Below are 17464 nucleotides of genomic sequence, written 5' to 3'. Positions count from 1 at the left end.
GCTTATTTCTTATGGCTTTGCCCCTAGAGTCGTGTTTTCTAAGCTTGTTTTCCTTAACATATCATTTGTGTTACTTCATGGCTTTGAGGAATGCTGCCCTGAGCTGTGCTCCATCAGAGGCTCAGAGCTGTGTACTGCAGAGTGGCTGCTCAACCGTTTGCTTTGTGTCCCCACATAATGTGTTTTCAAGAGGGTAGGACTTGAAACAGTCCAGTGTTTGTCAGTGATTGCATTGCTGATTTTTTTCTCCTATTTCCCCTTGACTATTTAAATACTGTTTGCCTGAAGGTCCACCGTTTCAGAAAGTCCAGCAGTTCTCCATGGGGAAGCCAGTGGAGCTTCCTACTGCTCTCCATTTCAACCTACAGCAGCCTCCCTCTAGGAGCCCTTTGCCAGCCCCATGCCCGGAGCTCAGAGCTCAGCTCAGCGTTGCATGTTTGCTCCATCTATTCAGGATGCCTCTGGGCCTTATTTTCTGCTTCTTCTTTTCATTGAAAAATGTGCTGCAGGACCTGTATGCGTGTGGCTTATTTCCTCTGGGTCCTAGCTAGCAGGTGCCCACATCACAGAAACCTTCCCAGATGGTGCTTATGTTTGACTCTCTCATTGGAAAAGCCAAGGACTCGGTAGGGGTGAAAAATGGAAGTGCTTTTTCACACATTTAAATCAGTTCTTCCAGATGGTCCTAGGAACAGTAAATGGTAGATACAGGGGTCTCATCTGTGCCCAGGGCCCTACAACTTGGTCGCAAAGGACAGCTCTTTAGCTGATGAGGCCAATCTGCTACCTTAACATTAGCTTTTAAAATAAGATGGCAAAAAAAATATATAAATAAATTTCTGAAGAGCTCAGGGAGCAACCAGACAAAACAGTTGGTGTTCTTCAGAAACTCCTAGTTCTGCTAGACAGGATGCACAGACCACAGCTTTTCCATAAGTCACAGCACAGTGAATGGGAAGTAAAGTTTTCTGACACAAACAAGAAGCATAGTACAGGTGATAAATATCAGAAAGATATTGCTAAAAAAGAGACAACTGCTCGTTTAGTCATTTTCTGCTCTGTGCTTCATTTTCCTCCAGCTAAAAGCTGTGATTTTCTATTCACGAAGCCAAAAAAACTTAAAGTAGTCCTGACAGACAGCAGGGCTTTGTCTGGGTGAAGACTTCAAGACTCGGTCTTTGCTTGGTGGGATGATTCCTGCATCCCACCCCTGTGTTGTGCTGCTGACTTCCCTCCATCCTCCCTTTCAGATATGACAGCTTCGGCCGCCTGACCAACGTCACCTTCCCCACTGGCCAAGTGAGCAGCTTCCGCAGCGACACCGACAGCTCCGTGCACGTCCAGGTGGAAACCTCCAGCAAGGATGATGTTACAATAACAACCAATTTGTCAGCGTCAGGAGCCTTCTACACCCTGCTCCAAGGTGAGTCAGGCCTCTTGCTCTCCCAGCTGAGCTGCAAACCGTGGATTATCCATCAGGAAACAGGCATCATCTTGGTAATCCTATCACCAAGTGACCTGCATCCTTAGCACCTCAGAGCTCCCCACATGCTGGTCCAGATGTACACTCACACCTACTTAGCCACAATCCCTAGCTCCAGATCTACCCAGCAGCTGTTTTCTGCTTCATTCTCAGCCAGTCCTCTTGCCATGCAATATTGTCCTCCATCATCATCGCTGTTATTGTTAGAACTAAAAGAGTTGCATAAATCTATTCTTCCATCTGACCCTTTCACTTCATTCTCGTAATGGCTTGCAATGCAACATTTGCATTCCTCCTGGAAAGACAACCCGACGGTTACTAGAAATCTCTCAGATGCATTGTTCATTTGCTGTTCAAACAGTCAGAAGGAAGAATCCAGATCAAAAGGACCATCTCTGTCCCCAGAAGGCTTGTGTTTGAGCTCAAGGGCTGGTTTGGAGAGGCATGGAGGAGAAAGGAGTCGTGGGCAGCGGGGTTAGAAACAATTTGTGACTGTCAAAAATGAGCATAGTTCTGCCAGTGGTGAGAAGTAGAGAACTGATAAGGTGAAGGAAAAGGTGATGAAGTGGGAAAGGAAAGAAGAAGGAGTGATGTAGCACCATGCTGACATTCTGGTAAGGGCAGAAGATGTCATGCATAAGCCATGCCAACCTGGATCTCCAGGTTCTGAAGGCTGATGCCTCCTTACAGTCCCTCACTCCTGTTCCCTGGGACGTGGAGGAATAGAAGGGATTGGCAAACCCACTGCTTTCTTCACTCCTTAGTTCTCATTCAGTCTTAGTCTACAACCAGTGGCAGCAGGGTGTCAAGCATCATTTCCCCTTGTAAAGAACAAAGTGCTCCAAGTGAGACTAACATGTTCCAGAGTCACACTTGTTCCCAAATCTCTGAGTCATACATTTCCCTCCCTCTCCATATAATAAGAGCAAGCTTTCTTAAAAGAAAGTGCATATAATGCCTGAACACTGCCTTTCCTGCTTCTGCAGAGGGCAGCTGACAGGATGCCAGCTCCTTCTAGCTGTGCTCAGTATCCTTGCAGGGCAGCACAATGACTTTCTTTTTCTTCACTCCAGTCTACAAAGCAGGTCCAACCCTGCCCCATTCCATCCCCTTGCATTAAGACCTCTGGCAACTGCACAGACACGAGGTTGGCTTCACCTCAAGAGCCTAATTAAGCAATAGAGCCCGCTGTCGGGGGGCCCTTTAGTGAGATAATTGACTGCAATGTGATTTATCCATGCGGAGCTGAAGGCACAGTTACATAATGGTGCCACGGTCAATTATCTCATTGTACTGCCCTCCAGCACAGGGCCACTGTTGCCATTAGGACATACAGTATTACAAACAGCTTAATCATCTTGAGAAGTATAAAATTACGAAATTATTTGCATCTGAATAAACGTACTCGTCTCAAACCGAAGATCTGGATAATGTCACAGCAGAGGTGGACTGTGACCTTCTGTGGGTGGCTTTCCCACAAGTGACAGGGACTGTGAATACCCAAAATGAGGCACATGTTGTTGGCAGCGATGTAGAAACTGCAGCAAGGGCCTCTGGAGTTGTCCAGCATGAACTGAGCACGGCTGAAATGCAGTTTGCCTTCCAAGTGTCTCTCCAGTGCATGGAGCTAGAGCTGTTCTCAAGGTCTTTGATCATCTTGCCTGCTCATTTACTCTCCAAAGAAAATGCACACTGCAGATTCCCTTTGCATGAGAGGTGCTTGTGCACTTTCCTTCTGGGCTCACAGCTCTGGCCAGCTCTCACAAATCCTTTGCAAATCTTTCAAGAAGCCTGGATCACTCTGCGAGCAAGTTCTGGCCGCAGTCAGTGTGAAATGGAGACATTTTACGGCTCCACACAGAAACCAGAAACAGATCTCATCAAGGTTTTTAAATGCCTAAATCCTGTTGTGTTTGGTAGGAGTTAGAGCTCAGGTGCTCAGAAGTCCTGAGATGTAGTTCTCCTCACAACTGCAGACTCCTATCTGTAGACTCCATCACCTCCTGGGATCCTCTGTCCCATGATAAGCATTTCCCAGCCCTTAAACCCCAAGGTCAGAATGAAACACTGTGCAAAGATTTCAGCATCATCCTGTCTTATTTGAAATAGATATCAAGGTCAGAAAAGACAAATGCACACCCATGGACTAACTACTGCATTAGGATTTAGAGATGCTCAGAATATGCCTGGTGTTCCTGGTTACAAAGACATGTCAGCTCAAGGTGACACCTCTAAGATGACACTTGGAGCAAGGACTCAGCCATTTGTTGGCTTTGGGACAGAACTGGCACTTATGCAGGCTTGGGCAGGACACCAAAAAGGTACTTTTATAGAGTCATAGAATCACTTGAGTTGGAAGGGACCTTTAAAGGCCATCTAATCCAACTCCCAGCTCCAGTGTCTCTAGGGACGGGGCATCCATCACCTCTCTGGACAGCTTGTTCCAGTGCTTCACCACTCTTATTTCTCACATCCAGAATATTTTTCTGGCATTTCCAGAAAGTTATGGGTTCCCATAGGAGGGATGGAGGAGCCCATATAGCTTACAGACTCCTTGGCATTTCTGTGGGATTTTGTCCTCCGGACTGCCTACAAAGGGAACAGTGTTTCAAGGGCAAAATAAGAGCGCAAAAACAGAGCCAAATGAGCACGTAGCACAGTATCCAATGGCACTTCAATTTCATGTAGCCTTTGAGAAATGCCTTCAACAGCCAAAAAGAGTCTTATCTTGGAAAAAGTCTTGAAAGGGGGGGATTTGCATTGTGATAGGACAAGGGGAAATGGCTACAAGAGCGGACATTTACAGTGGATATAAGGAAGGGGTTGTTTACAGTAAGAGTGATGAGGCACTGGAACATGTTGCCCAGAGATTTGGTAGATGCCCCATCCCTGGAGACATTCAAGATCAGAGTGGATGGAGCTCTGAGCATCTGATGGAGCTGTGGATAACCCTGTTCGTTGCCCAGGAGCTGGACTAGATGACCTTTAAAGGATCTTTCCAACTCGAATAATTCTGTGAATCTACAATTTCCCTCCCTCACATTGCAACATTCTGGGGATAATCCACCACAGCCAACAGTTGAGTGACACAAAGAAACAGTGCATGTCTAGTGAATAACAGAACATTTCCCCTGCTCCCTGGTGATGAAGGTGGGAGACACACGTAAGCTGTGCAGAAATATTTCACCAATTTATTTTAAAGTGGATCTCCTACCATGTTTTTCACAGTGCCAGGCATCTGAGAGCTAAAGAGCCAAAGCCAGCAGACTTTCACTTCTCAATGGAAAATCAAGGGCCTGATCCCTTTGTATCTGTGTCAAAAGACCATCACAATGGTATAGCCAGAGTGCTCAGATCTACGCTGTGAATCACTGCTGTGCATTTATAGTGGCAAAACCCAGTGCCACAGCAGTTTCACACCATCATGAGGTTAACTGTGTACAGTACGCTGAGCTGTGGCCCTGCTGAGATGAGTGTGGCAAGGCTCCAGCTGGCTGCAGCGAGAGCAGGATCAGACTCACAGTAACAGAGACCAACTGGTGTCAGGTTTCCTTTCCTAATTATACCAAACTGTGCTTTTTTGCTGATCTATTTCAGCCAGACGGGAGATGGTAATTTCACTGTGACCTCGTTTCCTGCTGAGCTATGGCAGAGCAGCTAGTGAACAAAACCTGACTTGCCTCCGAACGGAAAAACAATTGACATGAATTTTTAAGGGGCATTTTTATTCACAATTAGGTATTTATGGCAGCCTGGGAGATAGAAACGGTAATACTTTCCAGCATTGGAGGAGCTTTAGATAAGTCACTCCTTGTATAATGTGCTTTTAATGCTGTTCTGCACTCAGCAAGCCTCATGCTTTTCTTACCCATCATGAGCTGCTCTCTGCAGGAGGAAGGGCCAACTGGATTTCAAAGGACAAGATTTCAACCTGCTGGTTCCTGAAAGATGTGCACAGGATATTGTTCTCTTCCACTTCTGAACTCCCAAATCCTGGCCTCAAAATCTGCTGGTCTTTCAGGAGCTAGCTGAGGCCAGATGTATGGGAGCTTAGTGCTTCTGCTTTCTCTCCAAACATGAGGTCTTTGGTTGCCTCCTGAAAGCATTCCCAAGTGAAAGGGTTTGGCTGTTGTTGGGGGAGCTGGTTAGCATTAGCTGGCTGTGCAATTTCCTGTCACTTGTGAGATAGTGAATAAGCTGAGAAAAGTAGGTGGCCCCACTTTTTCATATATTGTAGCCAATTTGGGATCTTTTAGATATAAAAACGTGGAAAGTTTTCAGTGGGACTGTGGTTTAAAACAAATTTCTCACCACCCAGTGTTTTAGCAATGGTCTTTAAGCTAGCCTAGGGGTGGAGGTTTGAACCTGTGTTCTTTCCTGGGGTATTCTAAGATATTTTTGCAAGACTTCGAGGTGCAGAATGTCATCAAAATGAAAGAGATTGTCTGTCTCTTCTTTTTCTGATGAAACAACCTATTTGTGACATTTGAATAGGACAGTTGAATCATGGAATAGAAACATAGAATCATTAAGGATGGAAATGACCACTAAGATCCCAAAATCCAACCCCAATCCATCCTCACCAAGGCCAGTAAAAAAATGTGGCAGTGCATTTCCTTACATCCAGCAGCAATGTTAGAGAAGCCTGGAAGAGGAAGAAAGTGAAAGGCGGGGGCTGTATCCCTGGACAGGCATTTTTAAAAGATCTCTTTTTCTGTCTTCAGACCAAGTCCGAAACAGCTACTACATCGGTGCTGACGGCTCTCTCAGACTGATGCTGGCCAATGGCATGGAGGTGGCCCTGCAGACTGAGCCACATCTGCTGGCTGGCACTGTCAACCCCACCGTGGGCAAGAGGAATGTCACCCTGCCCATCGACAATGGCCTCAATCTCGTGGAGTGGAGGCAGAGGAAGGAGCAAGCAAGGGGGCAGGTCACCGTCTTTGGACGTCGCCTGAGGGTAAGTGTGAGGAGTTTTGGGCTCCACTTGCCATCTCATCGATGTCCAGCCCCATGATGAAAAGGGACTGGGATGATCTTTGGTGTCTGCAATAGGGATATGGCTGCAGGACAGAAGAATAACTGTTCATCCTCAGTGATGCAGCCTTTGTGGTCTGAATACATCCTTATGTCTTCTTATGTGCTGACATTCTCTTAACCATCACAGACAGTACTTGTGGCTTCCATGTGAGATCTCTGCATCACTGAGAATGCATCACTTCCTATCAGAAACTACAGATTTAACCATCACGTCAGGCTGCAAGAGTTAATCATAGCCATTAAATATGGCACCAATTAGTACAAGTGTTTTCACAGAATCATAGAATGGTTTTTGTTGGAAGTGACCTTAAAGCCCCCCCAATTCCAACTCCTGGCATGGACAGGGACACCCACCAGCTCAAGCTGCCCAGAGCCCCATCCAGCCTGGCCTTGAGCTTGAGCTGGGACACCCACAGCTCTCTGAGCAGCCTGTGCCAGGGCTTCACCACCCTCTGAATAAATTATTTCCTCCTCGAGTCTAACTTAAATCACTCCTTTTTCAGTTTAAAGCCATTCCTCCTTGTCCTATCACTAACACACCATGTAAGAAGTCAGTTTTCCTCTTGATTATAAGCTCCCTTTCGGTACCAGAAGGCTTTTCAATCTGTACTGCCAGCTGTAACATAGACCTGAGCACTGAAAGCCTTGTAAGCAGTATTGTTCACTGTACTGCCTCAGAAAAATCTTGAGATTCCTGAAACTTACTCATCTGATGAACCTGCTGAAGTGCTGGCCTCGTGTTTCAATTGCTGTTGTTCACTGAAGTGTTATCAGTAATTGAAGCCCAACGGTGCTCTCAGAGTCATACAATCATGGAATCATTAAGGTTGGAAAAGACCTCTAAGCTCCCCAAGTCCACCCCCATCTCACCATGCCCAATAAACCATGTCCCTGAGTGTCATATCCCCACAGTTCTTGAACACCTCCAGGGACAGTGACTCTACCACCCCCCTGGGCAGCCCAATCCAAGTCGTGGGCTTCTTCCTGAGGGGCTGCTCAGTACCTGGCAAATTCAGGTTTAGCTCCATGCAGTGCTCCTGCTGCCAAAGGATTACAGCTGTTTATTCACACTCAAGCTTTGCAGTAAATATTCATGCTCTGCTTTCAGAATATGCATTTCCAAGTCCTGGCTCTGCACCACTCCCCATTCCCTGCTGTGTGACCCCCACTGCCTCGGTGTGATTTGTCACTCACACTTCTCAAGTACTGCTCTTTGCCCTCCCCAGCCCAGGCTCTGCTCTTTTCTCTTTGCATCTGCAGCCTCCCACACTCACTTCTTTTTGTTATCAGGATAATAGCTGCTCAAACAGGACTGGAAACTACTGTATGTCTACAGTTCACTTGGTATCGATCTTCTTGTTTGGGTTGGGATGGGGTTTTTTTGTTTTATATATATATATATATGTATATAAATCTTTATTTTAATATCCAACACAATTACCAGCTAAGTCTGTCTCTGGAAGGAGGCTTCTCCAATCTGCAGCTGTGTCACAGCTCTTTGGTGTTCAAAACAGTTTCCCTTCATTTCACAGCAGCTCAGCTGCCCGTGTCAGTTTTATCTTCCAAAATCTTCACTTCAGATGCAAACGCAGAATGTGTCTTTGTTTTATATTGCGCTGCATTTGGAAAAGCACTTGCAGAATGAATTTTCAGGCCTCTTACTTAGGTCCCAATAAATCTGCCAGCATTTATTCACATTTTGAGCCTACTGGGGGCTGTTCCTGCTCCTAGTGAAGCAGAAGAGCACCTTACATCATGGAAGGACTCAGTTATGGCCCTGTTCAGGGGTTCAAAGCATCTGAGGATGAAGAGGAGTTTTAAGCAGCCTATCTGTACCTGCATGGCAGCATCTGCACCCCTAAGCCATAAACCTACACGGTGCTAATTGCTTCCCTGGGGGCTGCTCAGCATTTAACATATTCCGTGTCATGTTCTCCTCTCCCCTCGCGCCAGTAATTGCTGCTTTCTCTGGCAAGGGAGAAGCTTAGCAAAGCTCAGTTCAACATGTTTTTATTCGTCTGGGGAAACTTGAGCATTTTCTGCTATACGTGAGTAAATCACCACTTTCCTTCACCCTACTGCTCCCATGAGACATCAGCAAAGCCGTGGTGCTCCATGGGGAAAGAGCTCACCCGGTCCCACATCTCCCCAGGAGGTCTCTGAAGTGAGGAGTGCAGCACATGGCCCCTGCAAAATCAAAGAATCACGGAATATCCCAAGTTGGAAAGGACCCGTGGAGATCACTGAGTCCAACTCTGGGCTCCACACACGACCACACAAAAATCAGACCATGTGTCTGAGAGCATTGTCCAGATGTTCCTTGAGCTCCAGCAGCTTGGGGCTGTGCCCACTTCCCTGGGGAGTCTGTTCCACACCCAATGCCCTCTCAGTGAAGAACTTTTTCCTGATATCCAACCTGAAAGGTGAAGTTCCCCAGCAACCAGCATCCCCTCAGGCCTCATCACCCACATCCATGCTTTATGAGTTTTAACCCTTCCTGTCATATTTTCAGGGGACGGATGGCATGTTGCCATGAGCTCAAACAGCTCCTGGCACAACAAGGCCAATTTCTCAGCAGCCTCCTCAAACCACTCTAGGAAATAATACAGTGCAGGTGTTTTTCATGGCAAGAATAAGGCACAAAGCAAGGACGCCTTTGTGGATGAAGCAAAGAGAACTGCCCCAATGCCTTTTCCCCACTCACAACAATGCTGATGTGATGCTGCACTTATCCTGGCAGCAGTTTCAGGTTGGATGTTAGGAACTTTTTTTTTCTTAGAAATAATTTTAATGCACTGGCACAGGCTGCCCAGGGAAGTAGTGGAGTCAGCACACCTGGTGACGTTCAAGAAGAAGGTGTGCTAGATGATCTTAGTGGTCCTCTCCAACCTTAGTGATTCTATGAAAGCAGCACAAACATATCAAAGCAGCCCTTTTACCTTCTCTGGTTCCTCACCTCCTATGAAAAACTGCAATTTTCTGATCCATCCACACAGCAGCGAGATATTTCTGCTAATTGTCTGGCCACCAGTTCAACCCCTCCTTGGCCAACAACAGCACAGATCCCATCTGTAGTGACCATTAGATAAATCACTCCAAGGAACAGATCTCCTTCTTTCCTTTTGCTATTTTTTTTTTAACAAGCATGAATTTTTCAGTAAGGAAGGATGGAAAATAATCTCTGGCAGTGAAGCAAATAGGACAGCAAACAGAGACAGAGCTGCTGCCTCAGCTGTCTTATTAATTTAATCACTGGATTGTAGTTTGGTTCCTTTTTCCCAAGACCAGGTCGACAGTGGTACCAAGACATTGTGTCCCAAAGAGTCACCAGAGCCAATGTGACAAGAGGGGTCTCATTGGATAAGCCACCAAATGTTCCTGGCATATTCACTAATAAGAATGGCCCTGTGTCATCTCCAGATCTTCTCCAAGGAGCTGATGCTCGGATATGCCCACCCCAATAATTTTATAGCAGTTCTCTGAAGAAATTGCTTTGTAGGCAACCATTTACCATGCAGACACTGTTGGCTCCTGGAGTTCTCATTGCTGAAGTATTGTTTGCACTCTTCTGCTGGAGGTTGTCATTGCCTTTTTATGAGAAATCTTCCTTTGTTGTGCTCTTGTGCACCCAGAGAGATCATTGCATGCTGTTTAATTCTAATTTAAGCTGGAGGAGCTCCATAGGAAACATTGGAGAGATCAGAGGTGTTGGCACGTTTGTGTTCCTGCTTTTTCAGAACAAACTAAGAGATCAAATGGATGTGCTGTAGAATGTAAGTTTGGGGCTACCAACTACAGAGGGAGGTCAAGTACTCTATGGGTTAACATTTACTCTCCCTCAGTCCTGTGCTGATCACAGGCTTTGTCAAATACTCCAAAGGGACAAAAGCTTTTTGCAGAAGCTTTGCAGAGCTCTTGCCAGGACGAGGGAGGACTCTGGGCTGTAGGATGGCCCCTTATTTAGCTGCTCATCGTAAAACACGCTCGTTGGACTGAAGCCTGCAGCCCTGTCAGAGCTCCTGCAGGAAATTCACTTCTGTTATAGGCATGCCCTTGAACAAAGATGAGAAGATTTAGCCCCTGTTCAGAGGCTATCTGGCAGTGTCAGGTTCACTTTGCCCATCACCCTGGAGGGGTGGCTGTTGGCACTCCGATGGAAAAATTGTGTTTGGAGAGAGGAGAAAATAAATCACAAAAGAAAGAAATGACAAAAAAGGAGACTGGTTCCAACGAGCCCCACAGAAATCCCTTACCAGAGAGTGGGGAGGGTGGAGTGACTTACAGCACCCGTAATGGGATACAGAGGTTTGAACTGACTTTAAGAGCTACCCTGAGACCTGTTGTCATTGAATCATAGGATATCCTGAGTTGAAAGGGACCCATTAGGATCATCGAGTCCAACTCCTGGCTCCACATGGGACCACTGTTACTTGGTCCTTACAGGCAGTGCATGGCACTGCTGCTGGCAAAAGGATCAGGGAGGCCACTTCCAGCCCGAATTGCTGTCCCAGCCCTGCAGTATAGCTCTTTCCAGCTCCCTGGGCAGAGACCAGGAGCAGAAGGAGCTGCAGATGCTGGGCTGGAGCTGTTCTGTGAATAGATGGAAGGCAGAGATGTTATTCCTTCCTGCTTTTCTTCTATTTATTTATTTATTTAATTTTTTTTCAAGCAATTGACACTTCTGTTTCTGTATCTACAGCAGCAAGTACCTATGAGATAGCAAATTGCTCCGTTGCTTACACGTGTGCATCTGTACTTAGAGTTTTGATACCTTTTTAATTATTTCCCAACTTGCCTCTTACAATGGGCTTTTGGCTGATTTCCTTTCTCCTGCTGCCATTTGCATTCTGTTTTAAACACTGCAGCACATTTAATTGGGGCATTATCTACCTTTCCACATTCTCTTTTTTCTCAAGGCATACCGCTGTTCTGTCGCTGTTATTCATAAACTGAAAATAATTTTTCAGTTACTCCCTCTTACATCATCTTTAATGTCACAGCATCAACTCCTTCTGCCTCAGTTGGCCTCATCCATGGTTTCGCCTCTTCCATCCATGGTTTTGCCTCTTCCACCATCCACTCCCAAGACTCCTTTTAACATCTGACTTTGCAGTGTTCCCATTCCTCAGGTTTGAGCACTGAGAGTGCAGCAGTCTCCCTTTCTCTCTCCCCTTCCACCAGGTCTCACATGGAACTCAGCACTCTTCTCCATTGGCCCTACCACATCCTTTCTGTTTCTCTTGAGCTCTCAGATACTCCACATCATGTGGGAATTCACTATACCTCCTAAAGTAATAGCCAAGATCAAAGCTGCCCTGGGGCTGAGGGCTGTGCTGAGGTCAGGAGTGTTGGTTTTACCCAGAGTAGGATAAGGTTATTTTTGCTTGAATCCTGAACACCCTAAGCAACCTAAAAACTCTGATTTATTGACAACAGGACCTTTCTGGAGAAAAAAGAGGTTCACCAGCTGAAAAAGGTTCAGAGGTGGTGGGATGGAGAAACAGCTGTCTTCACAGGCAAGCTCATGCTGGGAACGTGGGGTTTTCATCCTTGTGCAATATACTGCTGCTGCAGTGATGTGGTTTTATAAATCTTGCACATGCAGCTAAACATGAGTTGTATTATCAGGTCCTTTTTGTAATGCTGTGCAGTACAATCTGTCAATGAAAATGTATTCCTTCTCCTACCTTTGAAGTAGATACCTTTGATCTTTGGAAATGCAGAAGCAGTGGAGGTAACTGAAGTGTAATTATGCAACACAGAATAACCCCAGGACAATGAAATTCAAACTCCAGTTATCACTGCTCTATGTAACATCTGCCATGCTCAAAGCCTCCGTATTTCATCTCAGGTGGACGACTTCACCTCCAACGCATGCAGTGAAGTCAGAGAAAAGCTCAACTTTCAATCATATTGACACAACACTCTCTTTTTCTATTATTTTATATTCCCACGAAAGCAAAATCTGTATAATCCCAGATTGTTATAAGGGCATGGTTTTGTGGAGAAGGATTGGTGATAGGTGGATGGTTGGAATGGATGATCTTGGAGGTCTTTTCCAACCTTGATGTCTCTACAACTCTATGATTTAATTAAAGCAGAGCGTTTTGCAAATATTCCTTGCAACAGTTTATCATTACATCTTCTGTAGGTCTACACCACATCTGCGATATCAGTCCTAAGCCTAGGTTTGGGATATGGACAATATTCCTTCACCACTGTGATATTTCAGAAGTTTTTCTGCTTCTGCCCTCACTAAAGTCAAGAATTGCTATGCCAACACTCGGTCTTGAAAATGTTATCCAGAGGCAATGGACACCTGGATAGTCTGGAGTGTGATCTAAAAAGGTTTTTGATGAAACAAGAGCAGGCTTTGTAACTGAATTTCCAGCTTCCTAATTCTCTGCCTCCTTCCTGTAGGTACACAACAGAAACCTGCTGTCCCTCGACTTCGATCGAGTGACAAGAACAGAGAAAATCTATGACGACCACCGCAAGTTCACGCTCCGCATCCTCTATGACCAGGCAGGGAGGCCCAGCCTCTGGTCACCCAGCAGCAGACTCAATGGGGTCAATGTGACTTATTCCCCTGGAGGACACATTGCAGGCATTCAGAGGGGCACGATGTCAGAAAGGATGGAGTACGATCAGTCTGGCAGAATTATATCCAGGATCTTTGCTGATGGCAAATCATGGAGCTACACTTACCTGGAGAAGGTGAGTCCTCTTACTGCTCGCTGGCGGTGCATTTGGTGGAAATGAGCTTTAGTCCTTTGATTTCATCTGTGCTACTTCACATCAGCTAATTACTGGGCCTTGTGGTACAATACTTTTGTGTGTATTCTGCCCACACGAAGACACATAGGAACTTCAGAGCCAAACTATCACAGATCAGCTGAAAATAGCGTGAAAAATACCCCTGACAGCAGTATTCTTTCCCAGTCACACTAAGAACATGTCTTAATCCTGTAAATCCTGTAGAGCTTTGGCATTTGATTTTTAGGCACAGCATTCTTGTGCTGAGCTAACTGCAATATGAAATATCTTCAGGTGAAGTCAGAGGAGTAAACAATAGGGACTTCCAGTAGGATTTTTCACGTGAAAACAACTCACACATGCTGACATTCTCACTCCTTTGAGTAACCCGTTCCTGCATCATAAGAAGTACATGTTATAAGAAGCAGCAGGCACAAATTCAGACAGATTGTTGTAAACACATTGCAGGGTTTTCTGTAGTCTGCACGTGCAGACTGGCATGGGACTTCATTTCTTTTGGTATTATTATTCACTGTTACACTACTCAGTGTCCCATAGATCCACTTACTGCATAGCTGGGGCTGATACTTTTATCCATGAGTTTTCTATAAAGCTTATCCCTACATCAGTTTAAGGAAACTGCAGTAACGTAGCTTTTAAAAAGAAGAAAGTGTTGATTTGCACCTTGTGTTATACAATCCGTGTAGATTGGAAAAAAAAAACAACTATGAAATAAGCATGGTAGCAGAAGTTTGGTTAAGTGAGTAATAGAAGATCATAGAATCATAGAATGGCTTGGGTTGGAAGGGAGCCTAAGGATCATTAAGTTCCAATCCCACTGCCACAGGTATGCAGACACAGTGAGCTATTTGGCCATTGGAAGATGTCAGGAGGGTACTTCTTCAAGCATTGTTCGAGGCTGTCTACCCATTTTATTTAGTTGGTTTGTAAAAGCTATTGGTGTGGAGAATTTGAGTAGAGACAGCTATGTGGAACTGATTTGAACAGATGAGCATTCTGAACTTTGACCTTCCTCACTGCAATAGCTGCTTCTGCCTCCAGTCCTATCCTGCTTGGGGCTACATGATGGGCCATGCAGCTGTATACTGTCACATGCTGTTTCACACTGTGTGCATGGATTTATCTCACTTGCCCTGTTCCCTGAATTGGAGAATTTTGCAGATTTGTTTAGTATTGAGACGAATTTTGCCTGAGAACCAGTATTACAATTTATTCCTTTCTCCTTTTCACCTAGTCCATGGTGCTGCTCCTTCACAGCCAGAGACAGTACATCTTTGAGTTTGATAAGAATGACCGGTTGTCATCGGTGACCATGCCCAACGTTGCCCGGCAGACTTTAGAAACCATCCGTTCCATTGGTTACTACAGGAACATCTACCGACCCCCAGAGGGCAACGCCTCAGTAATTCAGGATTTCACAGAGGATGAGCAGCTCCTCCACACATTGTACCTGGGGACAGGGAGACGTGTCATCTACAAGTATGGAAAGTTGTCCAAGTTAGCCGAGATGCTCTACGACACCACAAAGATCAGTTTCACCTATGATGAAACTGCTGGCATGCTGAAGACCATAAACCTGCAGAATGAGGGTTTCACATGTACCATCAGATACAGGCAGATAGGACCCCTCATTGATCGACAGATTTTCCGTTTCACTGAGGAAGGCATGGTGAATGCACGTTTTGACTATAACTATGACAACAGTTTTCGGGTGACCAGCATGCAAGCAGTCATCAATGAGACACCTTTACCCATCGATCTCTACAGGTATGATGACGTGTCAGGCAAAACTGAGCAATTTGGTAAATTTGGAGTGATTTACTATGATATCAACCAGATTATCACCACCGCTGTCATGACTCACACCAAACATTTTGATGCCTATGGCAGAATGAAGGAGGTCCAGTACGAGATATTCCGGTCCCTCATGTACTGGATGACTGTGCAGTATGACAACATGGGGAGAGTCGTTAAGAAAGAGCTAAAGGTTGGACCTTATGCAAACACAACTAGGTATTCATATGAGTATGATGCTGATGGCCAGTTGCAGACGGTGTCGATCAATGACAAACCACTGTGGCGTTACAGTTATGATCTAAATGGAAACCTCCATTTGTTGAGTCCGGGGAATAGTGCCCGCCTCACTCCCCTCAGATATGACCTCAGGGATAGGATTACTAGACTGGGAGATGTGCAGTACAAAATGGATGAAGATGGCTTCCTGAAGCAAAGAGGCAATGACATTTTTGAGTATAACTCAGCCGGTCTGCTCATCAAAGCCTACAACAAAGCCAGTGGCTGGAGTGTGAAGTACCGCTATGATGGCCTAGGAAGGAGAGTCTCTAGCAAAACCAGCCATGGCCATCACTTGCAGTTCTTCTATGCAGACCTGACCAACCCAACCAAGGTCACCCATCTGTACAACCACTCGAGCTCAGAGATCACTTCCCTGTATTATGATCTCCAAGGCCACCTCTTTGCAATGGAGCTCAGCAGTGGCGATGAATTTTACATAGCCTGTGATAACATTGGCACTCCTCTGGCTGTCTTCAGCGGGACTGGCTTAATGATTAAGCAGATACTATACACAGCATATGGGGAGATCTATATGGACACCAATCCCAACTTCCAGATCATCATCGGCTACCATGGAGGGCTGTATGATCCCCTCACAAAGCTCATCCACATGGGACGGAGAGACTATGATGTGCTAGCAGGTCGGTGGACAAGTCCAGACCATGATATGTGGAAGCACCTGAGCAGCAATAACATCATGCCTTTCAACCTGTATATGTTCAAAAACAATAATCCCATTAGCAACTCTCAGGATATCAAATGCTACATGACAGGTAAGACATTTAAATTAATTAACGTAATAGCAAACAGATCTGTAGTTCGTTGGTGAATAGGATTCTCTCTTGGTTTCCCTGTCACCATGAGGTTTTTTAGTGTTCAGCATAACGGACACAAGCTTTTCTTTGCCAGTTGACCCCTGTGTCAGAGAGTGGTTGAGGGCATGTTTAATTCATTAGCGTAAACAGAGATTGTAATTCCCAAATCTGTTTCCTTTTCTCTTTCTTGATTTTTAGTATCTTTACATTGCTTCCCGTTGTTTGTTCCCTCAGATATCCCAAGTTTAGCTTCCAATTAATATCCTGATAACCTTCCTCTTTGGAGAGGGGCGGCTCTGTTGACACAGTTTTGCCTAGAGATTTGTGTACAACTAAACAAATGGCACGCAGATTTGTTTTAGCAGAATGACAACAGCGACTTAAACCTTTTTTTGTAGCCATCCATTTCAGAACACACAACAATAGCCATGTAGTTCAAAGCTAATCTGCTCCATGGAATTAACAGTTTCTGTTAAAAGTCAATAAAAAACAGGTGCTCTAGACTTTAAGGCCAGATCTTAGGGCATGCCAGCCCAACAGCTTGACATAACCTCTGAGCTGCTTCCCCAGGGACTTCGTAAAATGGCACAAATATGAACTCTAGGTATGTCCTTTGCACAAAAAATCATTCTGTAGGTTAAATGTCCATCCTACATTCATACTTTCTGCAACACTGCAGTAATGTTTTAGAAAACTGTTTTGTTGGGACTTTTTTTTCCTTACAGTTCCCATTGGAAAACCAGGTGGCAGTCACAAATCAAATGTGCATAGTTCTTAAGGAGGTACAGTTAATTTTTAAATGATCCTGCTGTGTCTGTCACAACTTATCCATATGCAACAACAATATTTGCATTTCCCTAAGCTATGGTATTGGCTTAATAGCAAAAAAATAAAAAATAAAAAAATACAAAATACAAAATAAAAATCCTGTGTTGTTTTATTCAGCTTGTTTTTCTGACCATTAGCGTCCATGCTTTCAGGTTCTTCTGCAATAATAAGGATTAGATTGCTATTTTTTTAATGAAATGCAGTTTTCTCCAGAGCTAGGAAGATGATGCCATGAGGAAAGTAAAATATGCCAAAAGATGCAGACTAAAGCGCTGTGTGTTGTCCTCACTCTGATAATTAAATGTGGCATAATTAAACTTTGAAATATTTTTTCCTATCAAGAAAAAGCTCGTTTGTCAAAGTGGAATGTGTTCATGAGAGAGGGTTGAGCCTGAGAGATTTCTCTGCAGAAATGTTTCTCACAGCTCTTGAAATTGTCTCAATG

The 17464-nt window shown here is 44.9% G+C and overlaps 1 protein-coding gene across 1 annotated transcript in view; it reads left to right on the top strand.

The window, feature by feature from the left end:
* The window catches only part of TENM4 (teneurin transmembrane protein 4), a 334278-nt gene that overhangs the window by 304247 nt on the left and 12567 nt on the right, over window positions 1-17464 (top strand). Inside the window, exons 23-26 of the mRNA XM_065729933.1 lie at window positions 1251-1423; window positions 6208-6443; window positions 12944-13240; window positions 14535-16149. Coding sequence (XP_065586005.1) covers window positions 1251-1423; window positions 6208-6443; window positions 12944-13240; window positions 14535-16149 — 2321 coding nt within the window. The remainder of the gene's footprint in view (window positions 1-1250; window positions 1424-6207; window positions 6444-12943; window positions 13241-14534; window positions 16150-17464) is intronic.

This window comes from Cyrtonyx montezumae, unplaced genomic scaffold (assembly GCF_038088225.1).
Source record: "Cyrtonyx montezumae isolate F1298 unplaced genomic scaffold, pur_monq_1.0 scaffold_12, whole genome shotgun sequence".
NCBI classification, from domain to species: domain Eukaryota; kingdom Metazoa; phylum Chordata; class Aves; order Galliformes; family Odontophoridae; genus Cyrtonyx; species Cyrtonyx montezumae.
This window is presented reverse-complemented; position numbering and strand designations above follow the sequence as displayed.